The sequence below is a fragment of the Neoarius graeffei genome, chromosome 12 (genome assembly GCF_027579695.1).
Source record: "Neoarius graeffei isolate fNeoGra1 chromosome 12, fNeoGra1.pri, whole genome shotgun sequence".
Taxonomy (NCBI): Eukaryota; Metazoa; Chordata; class Actinopteri; order Siluriformes; family Ariidae; genus Neoarius; species Neoarius graeffei.
In genome coordinates, this window is record NC_083580.1 from 1,043,969 (window position 1) to 1,067,387 (window position 23,419).

Consider the following 23,419-nt stretch of genomic DNA (forward strand, 5'->3'; position numbering starts at 1 on the left):
GGCTGTGTGTGTTATGATAATGGTGTGTGTGTGTGTGTGTGTGTGTGTGCGCATGTGTGTTATGCTACGATAATGGATATAATGACCTGAGAAGGTGCTGACGATATCTGAGATGTTCCTCAGACCCACGAAGGAGAACTGATACAGTCTCCAAGAACGGATGTCTCCGACCTCGACAGAACTCCGCTTCCACTTATAGACGAGCTCCTCCTTCGGGTAGCCGTCTGCAGGCATCAAACGATCAGAAACACACATTAAACATCAAGATGGACTCTTCTGGATTAAAAAAAAATAGTAGTAAATTTACTAGAAAATCAGTCCATATTTCTAATTGTTTGTTTAAAAAAAAAAAACTGGAATACACTGCCATTAAAAAGTCAGGTTTTCCTTTGATGGTTCCACAGGAACGACACACACCATGAGGATTATATTCTGAATTAGTCATCAATTATAAAAGTGTAATTATAGCATAATTAAAAAAAAACACCTGGAAAATAGTGACAAGTGACATTCCCAACAGTTTGGTTTCATTTCCACTGCCACTTTGTTTAGTTAGCGAAATCATTAGCCCTTTCTTTGTGGTTGCCTAGCAACAGAGTCCTCACCATTTGAATAGTGAGCGGACTGTTTACAGACCGGGACAAAAGTGCAGACGAATTGCAGATGATTCAGCCATTATCTGTTCTGTTATTCCCATTAGCCCCGCCCTTTCTGTGGGTGGGGCCAAGTTAGTGCATCACAACATGCTTCATTTGTTTATCTTTTGTTTCTCTGTGTGATCTAGAACATGAGGAGGTGTGTGATTTACACACCCAATTTAGACACAGCCTTAAACCATGATATATCATTTACGTTTACGACTGCATTCCTTACTGACGTTCATTTAGTCCACATGATGGACGGCTCAAATCTCCGGGGGATTATCGAGTCACACAGACTCGTTCGTATCTCTCTGAAGTGTGACTACAGGAAGTCAGCTGGATCGGAATGAGGCCAATTTCGATCCACTGACTTTTTTTTTTACAATTTTTTCACCACATTTTTTTAGCGACACTGTCAGGAAGATTTCTGTGGAGCTCGTCTCAGTGGTACCCTGTGTGCTCCCTAGCAGTCTCATTAGCATGAAAAAGGTCTTCGCTCACCTCTCCTGTGTTACGAGAGAGAGAGAGAGAGAGAGAGAGAGAGAGAATTTTCTGGAACAGTCAGAGCCTGATGGGCCGAAAGGCAGGTGATGAGGGAATAAAGCGAGATTTTCATCATTACTCATTTCGAAAAAATGTGAAGGCCAAAAAGCAGAGAAAGAGAGAGAGACAGAGATATCTGACGTTCTCCTCTCAGCATGCTAAAGAGCCGGGTTTCTGGCATGGAAGGAAAGAGCAGCAGAGAAAGCAGAAAGAAAATGAGGAATGTTAGAATGCAGAAGCAGCATATGGCCGCACTTACAGCTCGAGAACTCCAGGGGACAGGAATGTTCATCCATGGGAAAGTTATTCAGTTTAAGCTGGCACTCGGCATCGATGGTCAACCTACGGAAAGAGATATCTCGCACGATTACATCGCTAACACAGGCCAAGATTCATTTCACATTACAGCACACACACACACACACACACATTTCCAGTCAGCAGCTTTGGATTGTTCCCATTATGTGGGCAAAAAGACAGAATTAACAAACAAGGCATGAAAGCTGCTTTTGGCATTTAGCATTAGCATGAAACTTCAATTAATTCATCATATAACTGGATAAACACCAAAAACGTGACTGTCCGTATTTCCGCTTGAAACAATTACTGTATTTCTGAAGTATAAATATAAATCTGTAAAAAGATAGAGGTGCGAATGTGTTGCATTGTTAACAAGTTTCTTCATGGATAGAGTTTTGGACTGTGTATGTCATTCTCTCTGAACTAAAACAGATATTTTAAAGTTTTAAGCTCAAACACAGAGATATGACCATAAACCATATTATCCAGATGAAAGGTCACAAAGGAGTTTGGCTCTCAGCTCCATAAATTCTGTACGTTTTACATGTTTTTATGTTTTGCATGATTAATTAGCAGGTAAACTGGCTAGTTTGAACCTTTTCGCTGCTTCTCTTCTCATCCGGAAAATACAGTAAAAAAGCAAACATTTATCCAGATGACAAGTTTTACCTCAGTGTGTACAGGATCCGCCCATCATTCCAGATCCGGAGCATGCGATTGGGTGTGGTGATCCAGTGGGCATCGGCCTTCTTGGAGTTCCGGAAGAAGGTGTCAGGGATCCAGATCTTTCCCACCATGTTGCTGTTGAGACGCAGGACCTTCATGGTGCTGTTGAACTTCAGGCGTCTGTCATACCAGGTCTGAGCGAAGAAGATGTCAATGGTGTATTCCTGTTGGGGGAGGGGTGGTGAGGTACAATACATCAAGGGCACTTAAACACTTAGTGCACTAAAAAGTGAGCGAGGGCTTTTCTTGCAGCACAAGGCTTTGTTCCATTATTGATTTAAACACACAAACTTGTCCACTTATGGGTAGTGTTGGTACTATCTGGAAGTTTGTTAGCAGAAATGTCAATAATATATAGATTTAGACACTGCCTAAAAGTGGAGCTCCCATTTGTTTCTGGGTTGTAGAATTTTCTTATATCATATCATAGCCAGCCTCTTTCATTTTATTTCTTTACCAGCTACCACTGGCCACTAGGGGGTGTGTATGACTGGTAATTACTAACACTGGCCACTAGGCAGTGTGTCTCATCTCATCTCATTATCTGTAGCCGCTTTATCCTGTTCTACAGGGTCGCAGGCAAGCTGGAGCCTATTCCAGCTGACTATGGGCAAAAGGCGGGGTACACCCTGGACAAGTCGCCAGGTCATCACAGGGCTGACACATAGACACAGACAACCATTCACACTCACATTCACACCTACGCTCAATTTAGAGTCACCAGTTAACCCAGGGGTGTCCAAACTGATTCATAAAGGGCCGTGTGGCTGCAGGTTTTCATTCCAGCCATGCAGCAGCACACCTGATTTGGCTCATTCAATCAACTGACACACCCACCCTTTAATCAAGGGTGGGTGTGGCTGCAAGTATTTGACTGTGTGAAGACAGTTCAGTTGATTGAATGAGCCAAGTCAGGTGTGCTGCTGCATGGCTGGAATGAAAACCTGCAGCCACACGGCCCTTTATGGATCAGTTTGGACACCCCTGAGTTAACCTAACCTGCATGTCTATGGACTGTGGGGGAAACCGGAGCACCTGGAGGAAACCCACGCGGACACGGGGAGAACATGCAAACTCCACACAGAAAGACCCTCGCCGGCCACGGGGCTCGAACCCGGACCTTCTTGCTGTGAGGTGACAGCGCTAACCACTACACCACCGTGCTGCCTAGGCGGTGTGTATGACTGGTAATTACTAACACTGGTACGGTGGAGGCACACACAGGACCAAAACCATCAGAAAACAACTCAATGAGCTCACTGACCAAGCTAATAAGCACCTCTGTAAGTTCAGTGTTGAAAATATTTTTATTATGTAATAAACAAGTGAATCTGATAAATTTTTAGTACTAGCTAGTTAGCAAGCTAGCTAGTTAGCATGCTAGTTGCTATGTTAGTTAAGATCTGTGCATTTTTAAAAACATCTAACTTACTAATGTAATACGATAACATCCACTGGTTTCTAACTGAGTGTAATGTAGCTAGCCCCATTCATAATATCTGATAGAACTTTATTTTACCAGTGAATCTTCTCCACATTTCCATACATTGTTGATCCAAAGCTCACATGTTTAAACAGGACACAATCACAGATCTAATCCTTTAGTGAATGTTTACATTCATACGTCAAAACCAGAAACCAGCGAGTGGACGTCTGAGAGCTGAGCATCAACTCCAAGCTACATTAAATGCACATTAAAGTTCTTCAGGGAGTTCTGAGAGCATTTAAACTCACTCCAAGAATATCCATGATGGAACTGAGGAGGTTCTGAGGCTCTGGAGGGAGTGATTACAGGAATTATTGGAACAGCATTTCTCCAAGTCGAATCTCTTTATGTGGATGTTTACGAGCAGCGAAAATCACATGAGATCGAAGCTGTTCTTAAATTCACACTGCAAGAAAAATACAGGCTTCATTTTTCTTGCTGCATACGAACAGATTTATTCATAAATCATTCACACGATCATTTACAAAGACGTTTCTACATAGTCCTGAAAATGGTGTTCGTTCAGAAGAATGATGGTATCCTATGATTTTGCATAGATTTTATATTATGTATTTTATATATGGATTCTGTAAAGGTTATATCATTTATTTCAATTGCAAATAAATTAATTAAGACAAATAAGACTAGACAGTCAATTATGACAAAAGTAATGGCACCACTTAAAAAAGCATGAAGCGTTAGTGTGTGTCTATGGTTGTGTCTGCACTGCTGAGCTGCGTTACTGGAAGATTTAGCACACAGCATGCTTAGGAGGTGCTGTTTTACTCTTGAGTCATTTTCAGTTCTTTCATGAAGTTTTGTGGGCATGGCTAAATGTAAATATGCCATGAACACTTGGTAACTGATGGCTAATTTTAGGGTTGGGAACCTAAACTCTGTTCCAAATTAGAACTGAATCCAAAATGGTAAGTACTGGGTACCCTTTAAAAATTGAATTTCAGTTCTCCTACATAATCCTTTATTATTACAAACAAAGGCTGTATGTCTGCAAAGACAGACATATCTCTCTGCCAGGACCTGTCTCCATGACTACATCGCGCATCAATGCAATAGCATGTCCCTTTATTTAGATACGAGCTAGCATGCATGGCTAATGACAGCAGTGTGCATGTTCAGTTAACACTTAAAAGAATTTTGATATTTTGTTATGTTAAACATTTGACCTCTTTTTTTAAACGAATAGAAAAAATAGAAAGAGGGAACTAAAAAAACAGAATTGATAAGCAGAATCAAAATCAGAATTAATAAAATAACAATACCAACAGGGGCGGCAGGGTGGTGTAGTGGTTAGCGCTGTCGCCTCACAGCAAGAAGGTCCGGGTTCGAGCCCCGTGGCCGGCGAGGGCCTTTCTGTGTGGAGTTTGCATGTTCTCCCCGTGTCCGCGTGGGTTTCCTCCGGGTGCTCCGGTTTCCCCCACAGTCCAAAGACATGCAGGTTAGGTTAACTGGTGACTCTAAATTGAGCGTAGGTGTGAATGTGAGTGTGAATGGTTGTCTGTGTCTATGTGTCAGCCCTGTGATGACCTGGCGACTTGTCCAGGGTGAACCCCGCCTTTCACCCGTAGTCAGCTGGGATAGGCTCCAGCTTGCCTGCAACCCTGTAGAACAGGATAAAGCGGCTAGAGATAATGAGATGATATAAGACAATACCAACACAAGTACAGTGGTGCTTGAAAGTTTGTGAACCCTTTAGAATTTTCTATATTTCTGCATAAATAGGACCTAAAACATCATCAGAGTTTTACACAAGTCCTAAAAGTAGATAAAGAGAACCCAGTTAAACAAATGAGACAAAAATATTATACTTGGTTGTTTATTTATTGAGGAAAATTATCTAATATTACATATCTGTGAGTGGCAAAAGTATGTGAACCTTTGCTTTCAGTATCTGGTGTGACCCCCTTGTGCAGCAATAACTGCAACTAAACGTTTGCGGTAACTGTTGATCAGTCCTGCACACCGGCTTGGAGGAATTTTAGCCCGTTCCTCCATACAGAACAGCTTCAACTCTGGGATGTTGGTGGGTTTCCTCACATGGACTGCTTGCTTCAGGTCCTTCCACAACATTTCCATTGGATTAAGGTCAGGACTTTGACTTGGCCATTCCAAAACGTTAACTTTCTTCTTCTTTAACTGTTCTTTGGTAGAACGACTTGTGTGCTTAGGGTCGTTGTCTTGTTGCATGACCCACCTTCTCTTGAAATTCAGTTCATGTACAGATATCCTGACATTTTCCTTTAGAATTCGCTGGTATAATTCAGAATTCATTGTTCCATCAATGATGACAAGCCGTCCTGGCCCAGATGCAGCAAAATGGGCCCAAACCATGATACTACCACCACCATGTTTCACAGATGGGATAAGGTTCTTATGCTGGAATGCAGTATTTTCCTTTCTCTAAACATAACGCTTCTCATTTAAAGCAAAAAGTTCTATTTTGGTCTCATCCATCCACAAAACATTTTTCCAATAGCCTTCTGGCTTGTCCATGTGATCTTTAGCAAAATGCAGATGAGCAGCAATATTCTTTCTGGAGAGAAGTGACTTTCTCCTTGCAACCCTGCCACCAATGCACACCATTGCTGTTCAGTGTTCTCCTGATGGTGGACTCATGAACCTTAACATTAGCCAATGTGAGAGAGGCCTTCAGTTTCTTAGAAGTTACCCTGGGGTCCTTTGTGACCTCGCCGACCATTACACGCCTTGCTCTTGGAGTGATCTTTGTTGGTCGACCACTCCTGGGGAGGGTAACAATGGTCTTGAATTTCCTCCATTTGTACACAATCTGTCTGACTGTGGATTGGTGGAGTCCAAACTCTTTCGAGATGGTTTTGTAACCTTTTCCAGCCTGATGAGCATCAACAACGCTTTTTCTGAGGTCCTCAGAAATCTCCTTTGTTCGTGCCATGATCCACTTCTACAAACATGTGTTGTGAAGATCAGACTTTGATAGATCCCTGTTCTTTAAATAAAACAGGGTGCCCACTCACACCTGATTGTCATCCCATTGATCGAAAACACCTGACTCTAATTTCACCTTCAAATTAACTGCTAATCCTAGAGGTTCACATACTTTTGCCACTCACAGATATGTAATATTGGATCATTTTCCTCAATAAATAAATGACCAAGTATAATATTTTTGTCTCATTTGTTTAACTGGGTTCTCTTTATCTACTTTTAGGACTTGTGTGAAAATCTGATGATGTTTTAGGTCCTATTTATGCAGAAATATAGAAAATTCTAAAGGGTTCACAAACTTTCAAGCACCACTGTAAGAAGAAAATCAGAGAAATGTTTGACAGGGATTTTTAGTTTGGTTTGGCCATGGAAAGATTTACACTCACATCAGGCCCAGTGCGTTCCCTTTTTAAAATAAAAAAAAAATGAATTTTTGAGCAGATTCTGTACTTATGCCATAAAAATGAATTGGACTTCAGCTGCTGCTGCTTGTAAAAATATTCTAAATCTTTATGCAAACATTTTTATTAAACATGTCAAATCTGTGATGCTGTAAAAAAATATAAATCACTTTCTATCACAAAGGAATCAGATTACAGATTTGTGGACACCGAAGCTGATTAAATTTTCTTCTCAAAGCAAAAACTCCCAGACAGAAACCTAAAAACCCAGATGTACAGGTTCTTACTGAACAGAGCAGAACTCTGTGGTGAACTCTGGATTTATTTAGCAGAACCTGGTGTGTTAACAGACCAGAACACATCCTCACGAGGGAAAAAGAAACAGAGGAAGATTTTTTAAGTCATACAGAGTTTTGTCCATATTTATCGAGCCTGTGAAAGCGGCCTTCTTGACTCTCTGAACCTGAAAATTAAATGTTTAACGGGGCAGTTAATGGCCTCTCGTTTTTAGCGCGATGTTCCCTAACTCGCTAACTCCCTCAGGTCGGTCATTATCCCCAGCATAATATTCAGCTCTGCTCAGAACTGCATCATGGCTTTGAGCATATTAAACAGCCAAAGGCACGCGGTCCAGCGGAACATTTTATTACTCCTCCACTTCTTTTGTTTATCTATCTATTTATTTATTTATTTATTTTAATGTTTTTATTGCGTTGGGGAACATCAGACCCCTGTGGTTTGCAGCACAGTAGAAAGAATACTTTTTCACAGATGTAGTTTCCTCAGTGGTTCTTTAGTTGGGGTTTTTTATCGAACAGAAAGGCTTCTAAAGAGAACCCTGTTTTGAAGGTTTAATGATGAAACAAACCCTCAGTGAGCGCTCAAAGAACCTGTTTTTCTAAGAGTGTACAAAGACAGTTAAGTTTTAAACTCTTGACTGGTTCTAGATATTAAGGAAAAAATAATAAACAATCATTAGGAGTTCTCCGTGGGTTCTTTAAGAGTTCCTTGAATTATTGTAAGGAATGTTAGCTTCAAATTAACAAACTGTTTTTTCGTTTAAATCATTGAAATGTTGTGAGCTTCCAAGTGCTTCTTATCTTCCAGTTAATAAAGGTTTCTTCTTTTCCAATTAAGTGTTCTTATCTTACAATTTAGGGTTCTTATCTTTCAGTTAATTAATGTTCTTCACTTCCTGTTTATGTTTCCAAGCTTCTCGTTAATTTAGGGTCCTTAATTCTTTTCCAATTAAGGTTTCTTTCATTTATCTTTCAGTTAAATGTTATTATTTTCCCATTTATACCTCACCAACTTACCAGGTTCAGTGAAAGTGAAGTGTTATTTACATCCCAAAAATGTAGCCCTTTCTGACAGGAAAACATTTTGTTGTTGGATTCTTAAGATCCCTGAAGGGGTGTAAATATTTTATGAGTGTATCAGCAGACATCATCTTTCCTAGAGCCTCACAACAAAATAAAAATCCCAAATCTGCAGCACAGTTTTGTGTGTGTGTGTGTGTGTGTGCGCACGTGTGTGTGCGCGTGTGTGTGTGTGTGTGTGTGTGTGTGCATGGGTGGGTGGGTGTTTAGCACAGAGCTTCTCTCTCATCTGGCAGTTTTGTCACATTGCCCCTGTATTTTTTTTATTTACTTTCCATTTGCAACCCTGACAGAACAACTGCACATCAGACACGGTGCCGGGCGGAGTCCCGGCCGCGTGCAGTGCGTTCTCTACGCAGCTCAGAGCATCAAAGGAAATGAAACTTTCTTCAGACGAGGCTGAAAAAAATCCCTTAGGGACGCTGAAGACACAAAAATGTTCACATCAAAAGACACAGAGCAGTGAGGACCATGCAGGACATGCCCCAGTGTGCGTGCACACACACACACACACACACACACACAGAGTCCTCTTTGTGAATTCGTGAAGCTGAATATTTGGAGGTGATAATGGCGGCGATGTTAATGTGATGCCTCTGGGACGCAGGTTTAGATGAAAGCGGTGTTTAGATCATCTTTATTCATTAAACTCTGAGCTGCTAAAGTCAAATTTCTTTCACATCACAGCTGTAGCGCTGTTCACACTCCCGCCACACGACTACACGTTTCATTTTCTACACAATTTCAATGCTGTTTTGGCAGTGACATGCACGAGAGCTAGGCTAATGCTAACAGTTGCACTTCATGCTACAGGGGAAAGAACGCAGTACAATTAGCTAAAGCTACCTGGAATAAAATGATATGTGAGCAGCCAGGTGAGTTTCACTGAGTTCAGTTCTGCTTCAAAGAAACTATTTTAATTGTTTTTAAGAATAAAGTGAAGTGAAATATCGTCATTTTGTTTATATCTACAGTGCCTTGCAAAAGTATTCATCCCCCTTGGTGTCTGTCCTGTTTTGTCGCATTACAAGCTGGAATTAAAATGTATTTTTGGAGGGTTAGCGCCATTTGATCTACTCAACATACCGACCACTTTAAAGGTGCACATTGTTTTTTTTATTGTGACACAAACAATAATCAAGATGAAAAAACAGAAATTTGGAGTGTGCATAAGTATTCACCCCTTTCATATGAAACCCCAAATAAGAACTGCTCCAACCAATTCACTTCACAAGTCACATACGTAATTAGTTGATTAAGATCCACCTGTGTGCAATCAAAGTGTCACATGATCTGTCACATGATGTCTGTATAAATCACCCTGTTCTGGAAGGACCCTGACTCTGCAACACTACACAGTAAAAAATGGAGTGTCAATATTGCAGTGTAAACCTATTTTCCTCTGGATAGAGTAGTTATAACACTATGCAGAGTAAAATCGTCTAAATGGTAGTGTCAAAAGTGAGAGTTAATTCCCACTTGCACACAACGACAAAATCTACTCTGCAGGGTGATGATTCCCCGCAAAAATACAATATAGAGTCAGATTAACTCTGAAAATCTTACACTATCTATAGTGTTAAATATTTTTACACACCTCGTTAATTTTGACACAAAATAGAGTAAAATTAACTCTAAAAATCTTACACTGGCTATAGAGTAAATTTTACACTGATTTTGAGTGGGACCAAATGTTATCTGACAGAGAGTTAAATTCAACTCTTAAAGAGTAAAACTGACACTATGATTTTTACTGTGTACTAAGCGAGCAACATGAAAACCAAGGAGCCTCCAAACAGGTCAGAGACAAAGTTGTGGAGAAGTATAGATCAGGGTTGGGTTATAAAAAATATCCCAAACTTTGAATATCCCACAGAGCTCCATTAAATCCATTATAGCAAAATGGAAAGAATATGGCACCACTACAAACCTGACAAGAGAAGGCCCCGCCCACCAAAACTCACAGACCGGGCAAGGAGGGCATTAATCAGAGATGCAACAAAGACACCAAAGATAGCACTGAAGGAGCTGCAAAGATCCACAGCGGAGATGGGAGTATCTGTCCATAGGACCACTTTAAGCCGTACACTCCAGAGAGTGGGCGGGGCTTTATGGAAGAGTGGCCAGAAAAAAGTAATTGCTTAAAAAATCATGTTTGGAGTTTGCCCAACAGCACATGTTAGACTCCCCAAACACATGGAAGAAGATTCTCTGGTCAAATGAGACAAAAATTGAACTTTTTTGGCCATCATGGGAAACGCCATGTGTGGCGCAAACCCAACACCCTGAGAACACCATTCCTACTGTGAAGCATGGTGGTGGCAGCATCATGCTGTGGGGATGTTTTTCATCTGCAGGGACAGGAAAGCTGGTCAGGACTGAAGGAAAGATGAATGGCACTAAATACAGGGCAATTCTGGAGGAAAACCTGTTTGAGTCAGCCAGAGGTTTGAGACTGGGATGAAGGTTCATGTTCCAGCAGGACAACGACCCTAAACATACTGCTAAAGCTACACTGGAGTGGTTTAAAGGGAAACATTTAAATGTCTTGGAATGGCCTAATCAAAGCCCAGACCTCAATCCAATTGAGAATCTGTGGCATAACTTGAAGATTGCTGCACACCAACACAACCCATCTAACTCGAAGGAGTTGGAGCAGTTTTGCCTTGAGGAATGGGCAAAAATCCCAGTGGCTAGATGTGCTAAGCTAATAGAGACACACCCCAAGAGATTTGCAGCTGTAATTGTAGCAAAAGGTGGCTCTATAAAGTATTGACTTTGAGGGGGGTGAATACCTATGCACACACCAGATTTCTGTTTTTTTTTTAATCTTAATTATTGTTTGTGTAACAATAAAAGAACAATTTTTCACCTTTAAAGTGGTCGGCATGTTGTGTAAATCAAATGGCGCTAACCCTCCAAAAATCCATTTTAATTCCAGCTTGTAATGCAACAAAACAGGACAAACACTGGGGGGGGGAATACTTTTGCAAGGCACTGTAGTGTAGCCTATAAAATCCTGACTTTTCATAAAAGTTATAATTAATGCCATACTTTCCAGATATAAAATTGTGTTAATTAATTTGAATTAAACATCAGATAATTAATAACAAGACAACATACAGTCGCTTTAACGATGATGCTTCAACATGTGACTAATAAAAATGATTTTTGATGCAAATTAGTGATATTAGTTATGATGTGCCAACAATCTAAACCACCGTCTGGAGGAAATTCCACATACCAACAATCCAACCAAAAATATTTAAGTTAAAGCTGTGTTTGATTCCAATAAATCCACTTCCTGTTAAAGAAAAAAGAAAGGGTTAGCTTCGTTGCTGCTAATCTGTTTTCCTCGGAACATTTAGAGCTCACGCTGACGCAGGAACGTCAGGAACAGTCCGGGTTTAATCGCAAATATTCAATTCATTCAAACAAAACAACTGCTAATTGTTGAAACAGAAATAATAACATATGGTTTAAACAAAAAAAGGCAAATATTTAAATTAGGGCCTGATCTATAAGTGACTTGTGGCCTCACTTCTGCCTCTCCTCCTGCCTCTTCTCCTGCTTCACCTCTTCCTCTACTCTGCCCCTCCTCCTACATCTCCTCCTGCATCTCCTCTACCTCTCCTCCTGCTGCTGCTCCACTACCTCTTCTCCTGCCTCTCCTCTACCTCTCCTCCTGCCGCTCCTCTGCCTCTCCTCCTGCCGCTCCTCTACCTCTCCTCCTGCCTCTTCTCCCTCTCCTCTACGTCTCCTCCTGCTGCTCCTCTGCCTCTCCTCCTGCCGCTCCTCTACCTCTTCTCCTGCCTCTTCTCCTGCCTCTCCTCTACGTCTCCTCCTGCTGCTCCTCTGCCTCTCCTCCTGCCGCTCCTCTACCTCTCCTCCTGCCTCTTCTCCTGCCTCTCCTCTACGTCTCCTCCTGCTGCTCCTCTGCCTCTCCTCCTGCATCTCCTCTACCTCTCCTCCTGCTGCTGCTCCACTACCTCTTCTCCTGCCTCTCCTCTACCTCTCCTCCTGCCACTCCTCTGCCTCTCCTCCTGCCGCTCCTCTACCTCTCCTCCTGCCACTCCTCTACGTCTCCTCCTGCTGCTCCTCTGCCTCTCCTCCTGCATCTCCTCTACCTCTCCTCCTGCTGCTGCTCCACTACCTCTCCTCCTGCCTCTCCTCTACCTCTCCTCCTGCCACTCCTCTGCCTCTCCTCCTGCCGCTCCTCTACCTCTCCTCCTGCCTCTCCTCTACGTCTCCTCCTGCTGCTCCTCTGCCTCTCCTCCTGCCGCTCCTCTACCTCTTCTCCTGCCTCTCCTCTACCTCTCCTCCTGCCACTCCTCTACCTCTCCTCCTGCCGTTCCTCTGCCTCTCCTCCTACCGCTCCTCTACCTCTCCTCCGGCCTCTTCTCCTGCTGCTCCTCTGCCTCTCCTCCTGCCACTCCTCTGCCTCTCCTCCTGCCGCTCCTCTGCCTCTCCTCCTGCCGCTCCTCTACCTCTCCTCCTGCCGCTCCTCTGCCTCTCCTCCTGCTGCTCCTCTACCTCTCCTCCTGCCTCTTCTCCTGCCTCTCCTCTACCTCTCCTCCTGCCGCTCCTCTGCCTCTCCTCCTGCTGCTCCTGTACCTCTCCTCCTGCCTCTTCTCCTGCCTCTCCTCTACCTCTCCTCCTGCCGCTCCTCTGCCTCTCCTCCTGCCACTCCTCTGCCTCTCCTCCTGCCGCTCCTCTGCCTCTCCTCCTGCTGCTCCTGTACCTCTCCTCCTGCCTCTCCTACTGCCACTCCTCTGCCTCTCCTCCTGCCGCTCCTCCTGCTGCTCCTGTACCTCTCCTCCTGCCTCTTCTCCTGCTGCTCCTGTACCTCTCCTCCTGCCTCTTCTCCTGCCTCTCCTCTGCCTCTCCTCCTGCCGCTCCTCTGCCTCTCCTCCTGCCACTCCTCTACCTCTCCTCCTGCCTCTTCTCCTGCCTCTCCTCTACCTCTCCTCCTGCCGCTCCTCTGCCTCTCCTCCTGCCGCTCCTCTGCCTCTCCTCCTGCTGCTCCTCTACCTCTCCTCCTGCCGCTCCTCTACCTCTCCTCCTGCTGCTCCTCTACCTCGCCTCCTGCTGCTCCTCTACCTTTCCTCCTGCCTCTTCTCCTGCCTCTCCTCCTGCCTCTCCTCTATCTCTCCTCCTGCCTTGCCTCCTGCCACTCCTCTACCTCTCCTCCTGCCTTTTTTCCTGCCTCTCCTCTATCTCTCCTCCTGCCGCTCCTCTACCTCTCCTCCTCTGTCTGAGTTACATTAACAATTGAGAAAATGTGTCTTAGGCCTAAACTTGTAGCTCCTAATGGCCAACATTCCCAAACACACACACACACACACACACACACACACACACACACACACACACGTGCATTGAAGATCCTGAATTGAAAAATAAAATGCACCGTCCCTTATGAGACATGATTTGTCTTTTCCTTTCGTGCACTGAACTGTATGAGCAGCTGTAGCTGCATCCTCTCACACATCAGCAAGAAACAGCAAAGCCAGTCCCGTTAGTGACATCGGTTTAGGACTCGTACAAGAGAACAAGATCTGTTCACTGTTTGTGTACCAAATACATTAACCAGACACTGATGGACAACAGTGAGTTCAGTAGTCTCTGGATATTTGGAGGAGCATCTCCCCACCGTCTCTACCAAATTCTACAACCTTAAACTATTCTTTCCAGTCAATCGTTATTGTGCTTATTTCTGATTAAGCTCTATTTTTTTTTTTAACAATCCACACCTCTGGTTTAGAATAAAATTTTCTGAAGTATCTGGTGTGTTGCCTGCCCTGAAGGCCCGCCCTGAAGCCCCGCCCCATCTTGGGTTTAAAAGACATTACCAAGATCTCAGTTTCCTGCTCAGTGCCACACTCTGCCTGTAAGGTCGAACAAAACCTGCTGCAGTTGTGCTTCATCTTAAATGTAAATAATTCATCAGTCTGATTATTGTGAGGATCTTTTTGGTGTCTCCTCCAGCACTTGATGTCCGGTGCACAGCGTGTGATGCATGTGAACGTAGAGGTGGTCCTCAACTGGGTGGGCAGAGCAGAAATTTGGCTCTCTGCCCATACAGCCGTGGAGCAAACAAACAAAAAAATCATAAAAAAGCTGTGTCATAAAATTCTAAATAAAAAATAACATCACGTTTGCATTCAGAGAGAATTAATATCAAAGAAACGTTTTGTGTCACTGAGTACACACACTTATATTTAAAACTTATAATGGTGGACTCTAATGTTTAACAATGATGGAATAAGAGTAGAAATGCCCACATTTAATTTAAACACAAAATAAAACCCCAAACAACTTCATTTTCTCTCTGAAAGCAGTGTTTAATCTAATTATAGTGACTGCTAACAACTCGCGGTGTCTTTCTGTGCTATTTATACTCATCATTTAATTCCTGTTCTCCGTCTCCTAAATAGAAGCGAGCTGCGTGGATTATGAAAGTCAAGTATCAATTAGTCTGGCGTGAATCATGAGATGAAATCGATTCACATGCGAGAACGTATAAAAGAAATAAACATCCAGAATGTTCCATATATAGAGCCCTGAGGCACGCCTTTAACCCGCTCTGCGTTTCTGTTCGTCAGAGCGAGAGCCGGGTTTCTGTTAGTGTTTCACCACCGAGCAACCGGCTGTGTACGGTATAAAAACACCAATGTCAAAGCACAATGGCTTATTTAATTGAATGTAAAGCTAATTTCCCCTGGAGAGGAAGACGGGGATGTTAACCACACTTTAATTGGCATCGAGATGACAGTGTGAGGGTTTTTACACCTCAGGGAAATCACTTACCATGTTGATTGCATTTACAGGACCAATGCTATTAACAAACATGTCCGTGTGGATCACAGTGGGTTTGACTGCAGAGAGAGAGAGAGAGAGAGAGAGAGAGAAATAAATAGTTGTTATACATGAATCATTGAGAACACGTTTAACACCTTCACCAGTTTGTTTAATTGCTGTAATTCATTTCAAATGTACAGTACACAAATCAATTTTATTTTAAATAACATAGATTTAAAATATATTTTAAATGCAAATTAAAACAAATGAAAACAATGTTATATGGTATGACTAATAACAAATAAAATCCATGAACAACACATTTATTCACTGAAATTAGATCTAAAATATTAAAATATTATATATTATAGCAACGTGTGTAAAACCTTCAATGCACGTCAAATATAACTTTAAAATATTCCTTTATTATTCTACCCACGTTCACTGGATATGAGCAATCACATGCTCTGACTCTACTACTAGGATATCAGCTCACTGTGAGTAGGGAAAAACAAAATGGCGGAGCGTGTTGCTGAACCAACCGATAACAAAATAAAAACCCTACTTGAAAACAAAACCCCAAAAATTATCAAGTATTTAAAAGAAACAGAAATAGCTAAAATAATATAGTTTTTTCCCCCCAGTATCGCCTGTTCCACACTCCAGCCCAGTCAGTGGCAGTAATGCACCTTTAAGTTGGTTTAACAACTGACAAAAATCCCTAAGGAAGAAGAAGAAGAAGACCCCCCAAAAAATAAAACAGCAACAAAATATGGAATAAAAGTATTTGATGGTAAGAACGTATCTTCTTTTTTTATTTTTCAAGAATTATTATACCTGGGGAGGCACGGTGGTGTAGTGGCTAGCACTGTCACCTCACAGCAAGAAGGTCCTGGGTTCGAGCCCCGTGGCCGGCGAGGGCCTTTCTGTGCGGAGTTTGCATGTTCTCCCCGTGTCCGCGTGGGTTTCCTCCGGGTGCTCCGGTTTCCCCCACAGTCCAAAGACATGCAGGTTAGGTTAACTGGTGACTCTAAATTGAGCGTAGGTGTGAATGTGAGTGTGAATGGTTGTCTGTGTCTATGTGTCAGCCCTGTGATGACCTGGCGACTTGTCCAGGGTGAACCCCGCCTTTCACCCGTAGTCAGCTGGGATAGGATCCAGCTCGCCTGCGACCCTGTAGAACAGGATAAAGCGGCTACAGATGATGGATGGATGTTATTATTATTGCATTTTCACAAATTGCTCCTGTCATTTCGCAGGTTTGTTTACATTATAAGTGGAAATGATTTTGTTGGACATTTTGTATAAAGTTTTTATTTATCGAATTTGCAAAAAAAATAAAAATGCTCTGTTTCTCAAAATCCAGTGAATGTGGAGAGAATAAAACACTTATTCCACTCAATCCCGGTGCTACGCGCCTCGTCAGCTATCAGCTCATGTATGACTCAATTTCGTGAAATAACTGGTCATTATTATTCTTGTAAATATTACCCAGAATGCACTACTTCATATGACTGTGTGATCATTTCTGTTGTGCTTGAGTTTCCTTGTGGGTTCTGTGGATATTTTCAGTCCAAACTCCGTTATTATTTTCAGTCCTAAGCAGCTGTTCAGATGTTGATTTATATTTCTGAGAGTTTCATTTTTCAAACTTTACATTAAATAAAACAATTAAATAAAATGTAATCGGTTTCTTAAGCGTGACACGACGGTTGAGCTGCCACGCCGTGAGCACATGACTGTAGTGAGTAAACTCCGTGCTGTGAGAGGGAGGGAGAGCCGTGACGTGACGGAGGATGTCGGCGTTAATATGGTTGCTGGTTGAGGCAGATTGGTGTCACAGCGAGTGAACATCTTCATCCTTCACCTGCAGTCCACACGCTTCATCATCACATCACGAGTCCACTAAAGCAGCCAAGCGTACGCAGGAGATACAGGACAGGGAGTGGAAACGAGGACAGGCCTCTGCTTCATACAATATCACAGCGTTAATAAACGCTCACAGCGTCTGCTGCTGTCCTTTAGACGTCTTAGAAATGATCTGTACATCATGCTTCTCTGTAGATCGAGTGGGAATGAAAATAATAATAATAATAATAATAATAATAGTGCACAATGTATTGTTGATTCAGAATGAAAATATTCATACAGTTATTATCAATAAAAAACACATGTGCTCATTTATTAAACACTGAGTCGATGAGTTCAAAAGTTAGGTCAGTATTTTCACAGGGAAAACTCCTCATATTCAGAGTCACGTCTCACATCTGCGTCCTCTGACTGCTGTCCCTGACAGAGCTGCTGCTGAGTTCTCGTCTCCATCCTGATTGGTCAGAAGGTGTTGATTAATTCTCTAGAACAGCAGCTCTGACAGCAGCGCAGGTTTGTATACGAGGTTGTTTCTATAGTAACAGCTCATTCACAGGCGGACAATCCACATACACTGAAAAAATTAATTCTCGTGAAAATGTGGTGAAGTTTTCTTAAAGTAAGGAGAAATGTGTGTGTGTGTGTGTGTGTGTGTTGTTTCTGGAAGGAGTCTCCAGTGTCAGCGCTGTGTAACAGTCAGAAGTGAAGCTGGAACTTTAAGGACAGAAGAGTTTACACTTCTTCTTTTCCACAGGTCATGTGATAATAAACAGATATAAAGTATGACATATCGTTCTTCAATAAATAATGAATTGTAGTCATGAACAAATAGCTGCAGTGGAAGAGGAATAGAACACTTTGGGACGTGCTGTTAGAGGAAAGTAATCAGTTGTGATGACACTTGTATCCTGAGCGCTTGTATCTCTGTGTTCACATCGTTTTTCGCTGCCAAAACACAGCTGCGTTTGACAGGAACTCCGTAACGACGCACTGGAACAAAAAAATCTAATCAGGATGAGATCAAAAATACATCCCGTGTGTTCGTGTTTCACCCACTGCACTGCATGACAGCATTATGATTATCCTTTGAACTTTCTCTAACAGTGGGTTCTAATGAACACACACACACACACACACACACACACACACACACACACTACACTTTCTATAAAGGTCTGAGTGATGAAAATGTTTACAGTCACACTGTACATGATGAACTGTATCAGACAAAAGTATCTGAAGGCAAAGCATTCCCTCAAGCGTTGTGGTTCTCACTACACACACACACACACACACACACACACAGAAAGAACGCAGTTGCATAAATATTGCATGAAGCACACAATCGACTTGAGCCGGATTATACTGCAATTCATGCTCTTCTCCTTCAAGTGCTTCAGGCAGCAGGAGAATTTTTAAAAAAAGAAAAGAAAAAAGAAAAGAAAAGAAAAGAAGATCCAAACATAAAACCCTGAGGCTCTCCATAAACATCCTCCTGCACTCATGGTGAGCTTCACCTGCAGTCACTCCTCGAAGAGACCACATGGAGCTCTGGAACCTTTCGAACACCACCATTTATTCTTCAGCTTTATGACGGTTCTCCCAGGAGAGGATCATGACATCACGCTGCCAGACGTGACGAATCTCCGGCGTGTTGTGATGTGAACACGTCCTCTACGTGTTGTCGTGACACGGTGGGAGTTACAGTTCAATCACTCGCTCGCATACAGCAAGGGAACTAAAAATAGAGCATTTCTGCAAGCTGTGAAATTTATAGAAGGGATTTATCGACCGAAGTGTCAGGACCGTGTCCGTTATAGCGGCCTGCGGCATTCACTGAGGAGTGTGGGATAAGTTCTGACACACAGAGACACCGAGCTGAAGTAGATTTATTTATATTTAGTCATAAACAGACAGATACATGTACAGGAATGAACAGGAAGTGCACTGTTCAGATTTTTCTGTTCTCAGAAAGACAGAAAGGTTCACAGCGTGTCTGGCTGAGAGCGGGGGTGTGGACCGAGACTGAGAAATCCACACGCATCCACAGGGACATGAACATGAACATACGGCGCTGTGTGACACATTTACAGCACCAGTTCCTTCATCCTTAGTAACGGCCTGATCAGGGACACACTGGTTTACCTCAGTGCAGGTCAGCACCGAATCCTCTCGACTCAATTACCGCAAGCTGGCCTAGTGGTTAGCGTGTCCGCCTCTCGACCAGGAGATCACGGGTTCTACTCTCGGTCAGGTCACACCAAAGGCTATCATAAAAACGGTACCTACCACCATCTGGTGAGGTGCCGCAATACGGATGTGAGTAGGGAGTCAAACCCTCGCGGTTACCCGAGGACCCGCCCCTCACTGTAACCTCAGCTATGTAATATGCAAGAGACCGAGGGCTACTAAAAAAGAGATTGGCGCTGCCCAATGTGGCATGGGAAAGATTCTTTGAATTACATGATTGAACTGTAAAAAAAAAATTGACGTTTGTGAAAATTAAATTTACCGTAGATTGATGGAAAAAAAAAAGCAGCACTATTGCAGCCGTCTGCCTCAGAAGTTCTCACATGGACCTGGACTCAGAGTCTTTTTGCCGAGTCACCAGGGAAATCTCATTAATATTCATGAGGAAAGTGCTACCGGATTGGCTGGGATTATAGTTAGGGTTATCACAGCACACCTCTCTCACAGAGCTTAATGTATGTTATAAATACCGTAACATAACTGTTTTATTTGTTTATATTGTCATGTGTCGACCCTCTGATGGACATAATGTGCAAAAACAGACATCAGAAGGGTTCGAAACTCTGTGGTTTTTTTTAGAAAGAATAATTCAACATCGTTTTGGGCCAATTTTGACAGTAATATAACTCAGTCTACTAGTTTTTTTTCTATTTTGGGAAACATCCATTCAGTCCTTCACTCCCTCGTCATCAGTGGGCGCTCTCTACGCCCCTCAGGGTCTCGGTGGATCCGGAGTCCATCCTGGGCACAAAGCAGGAAAATTCTTTTTCACACCTCAGGGCAACTTATCTCAGTCGATCCCCATACTGGGATAGTTTTTTGAACTTCGAGGAAAAAAAAAAGGGGAGAGCGAGAGAAACTCCAAACAGACAGAATCCTGGGAAACAGATCCAACTAAACTGGTTTAAATTAAAAGTTAAACTAAACTGGTTTAAAAATACTGCATGCAGTTACAAACAGAAATAATAAGTGTGTGAGTGAGGCTTCAGAGACGGTCTCACACACAGCTCTCGTTCAGGTCAATCACCACCCGGAGTGACGGAGCTGAGGTTGAGGAACTGTCAGGGACAGGACTGTGGTTTAGGCCACGCCCATCCGAGACAGCGGCATGTTACACCACTAATATACACCTTTGTTTTGAACCTGGGCTTTTGCTTGATGTTGAACACCCTGGAGCTAAACATACTGAGTTTACTTACACTTAAAACTCAGAGATATCGCCATGCTGCAGCAGAAACACTTCACATCGTCCAGGTTTGACTTTTTCTACAGTTATAACTCCGAAAACTACAGATGTTGCTGAAAATCTCTACATTCTAAAGTCCCCAAAATGTGCAAAGAGAGAAAATCAGGTTAAAAGATTTCATTCCAGCTCGAGTGAAACACGCTGCTTCGATTTATTATTACAGAATTACAGACAGCGAGGAACAAACAATCCGATCAGAACGATAAGTAAACACTCACCTCCGATATCCGGCCTGAGCTTGTTGTCATATCCGTCTAGTAAACTGTTGAGAATGTGTGTGACGTCACTCTCGTACACCTTCGGGGTCAACACCCAGGTTTTGTTTGTCACTTCGTCATCATCATTTTCTGTCTGGAGGGAACTGGAGACGAAAAGAAAGAATAAATAAATAAAACAGAATTGAACATTTGTGACGTGAAAATGTTCGCAGAAACAAACTTCGAAGCAAACGCTCAGGAACATGACACTCTGAACGAACTGCTGCTTTATAAACCTGTCCACAGTTAGAGAGGAATTCCAGAAAATTCCACAAAATATTATAAATATTGGTATGAAAGGGATAAAACAGTCAAACAGCAGCTGAACGCACTGGTCTGAGACTAGTGGGCGTGGCCTAATATTCTAATGAGAATGCTTGATTGACAGCTATGCTGAGTCCATGTTAGATTTGCTAGCTGTCACTCGCAATTTCTTTAACTGGTTGATCATAAAAAAAGTTTCTTATTCTTCGTCATTGAATATTTGCATTTTGGTAAATCTATAAAAATATATTTCTAACTGTATAATTCATTCCTGACTATCTGCTCATCTCTGCAGCTTATTTTGTTAGAAAAATCTCAGCAAAATTGAATGGCATGACATCGTTGAGAATATTGCAACAGGATATGATTTTTGGTGTAATCTCAGTCAACCACAAACAAACAAACAAACAAACAAACAAACAAACAAACAAATAAAATGACTGAATAAAGTACATTTTAGCAGAATGAAGACGCTCAGGAAACTGCATTTTGATGTCATTTAATCACGATATCAGCTGCAGGTTTTCCCTGAATGTTACTGAACACAGCTTTGTTGCAGTTTTAAAATAATGTTCGTATTCGATAGAAACTGACCATTGATCCACATCACCGCGCCAAAATGTAGAACTCAACACGCACTAAATCATCACAGAAAGCTATTTCACATCTCATTTTTTCATCCAGAGCTCATGAATTCTCAGGCACCGAGCAGACCTTGGCATCACAGAGCTGTAACCATGGAAGCGGACGGAGAAAAAGCCCATCGCACTTCTTTCTCAAGGATAAATCAGTTCGGGAGAGTCGAAAGAAAAACCCAGAGAGCTCACAAAGCTTTTTCCTATGCTGTGCTCTTGGAAAAAACATCATCATCCTGTGACCTGCCGTCTGCTCTGAGACACTCTGAGGGCTCAAAGGTCCTCTAAAGCCCAATACAGCTTCATGGCCAGACTCCAGGTCTGCTCTTCTAGCAGAGGAAAAAATAATAACGTGTTCTCGCACCTAGCGAATCATTGAAAGCAGGAAACAGTGTTAGTGACAGGACGATTAGGACACGATTTACATCCACAAGCGTGAATAGAACAAATAAATCAAGCTCTAAAGACTGAAAGGTGTGTGGTGTTTATTTGATATTTACACCACAGCGCTGCTGAATTCTGGACTCTGATTGGTCAGAAGGTGTTGATTGATGTTCTATAACTGTAGCTCTGACAGGTTTATATTCACACCCTCGGTCTAATACACGATCGTTTCTATAGTAACAGCTCATTCACAGGGACTCGTACAGCGAACATCTGTGAAGAGAAATGTGTGTGTGTGTGTGTGTGTGTGTAAGGTTTCTGGAAGGAGTCTCCAGTGTCAGCGCTGTGTGACAGTCAGAGAGGAAGCTGGAACTTTAAATCTTCTGACGTCTTCAGGGCAGAGGAGTTTACACTTCTCTACAGTTTCTCATGAACACAATGGAACAAGCTGCATCTTTTTTTGTCTGATTAACTTCACAAGAGAATAAAAAGACTCTGGCGAGGGAATGAGTGTTTGTTGCTGCTATAACATAAGTGACATGGATTTAAAGTATGATGTGTCGTTCTTTAGTAAATAAAATTGTAATTGTTGGTAAACTGCTGCGGTGTAAGAGGAATAAAACACTTGGGGACGTGCAGTTAGAGGAAAATAATCAACTTGCAGCTGCACTACTGCCAGAGCTGCTGTTATAGAAAATTAAACATATTCTGACCAATCATAATCCAGAATTCAGAAGATCAGGATGCACCTGTGTGATAAAGAGAGCAATAATTAAAGTTGGTTTTAATATCTGTGGCATCTCTTCATCCCGCTTTTCGACATGATGATTATATTTTAAAGAGAAGTTTGAAACGCACTCCTCCGTCACTCTGCTGAAGCACAGGTTCCTCGTGGTTAATGAGAACGTTCAAAGCTTTAGTCAACACTGTTCAGCTGAATGCATTAGCATGTTCTTTGTAACTGATAGGTTTGGATTTGAAAAGGCACGCTGCGGCAGCGACAGGCCCGAGTGTCGCCTCTTTAACAGAACATTTCAAATCCCATTAAAGCAGCACTCCATGAGGACAATATGGCTAATTCTGACTGAGAGATGATGTGAATAAGTTCACATTTCACACATTAGAGCATGCTAAAGCTAAGCTTTTATTCACTGAGACGTATGCTAGCATCCTGGTGTCAGTGTCCCACAGTGTTACTGAGGGTTCAGCAGAGCGGGTACGCTAACACGGTGTGACCGCTAATGCTAATACAAGA

General features: G+C 42.4%; 1 protein-coding gene across 1 annotated transcript in view; it reads right to left on the reverse strand.

The window, feature by feature from the left end:
- gabrg2 (gamma-aminobutyric acid type A receptor subunit gamma2) overlaps nt 1-23,419 on the reverse strand; it is a 58,029-nt gene that overhangs the window by 17,656 nt on the left and 16,954 nt on the right. Inside the window, exons 2-6 of the mRNA XM_060936600.1 lie at nt 20,843-20,985; nt 15,269-15,336; nt 2,154-2,374; nt 1,444-1,526; nt 87-224 (exon numbers count right to left, since the gene is read on the reverse strand). Coding sequence (XP_060792583.1) covers nt 87-224; nt 1,444-1,526; nt 2,154-2,374; nt 15,269-15,336; nt 20,843-20,985 — 653 coding nt within the window. The remainder of the gene's footprint in view (nt 1-86; nt 225-1,443; nt 1,527-2,153; nt 2,375-15,268; nt 15,337-20,842; nt 20,986-23,419) is intronic.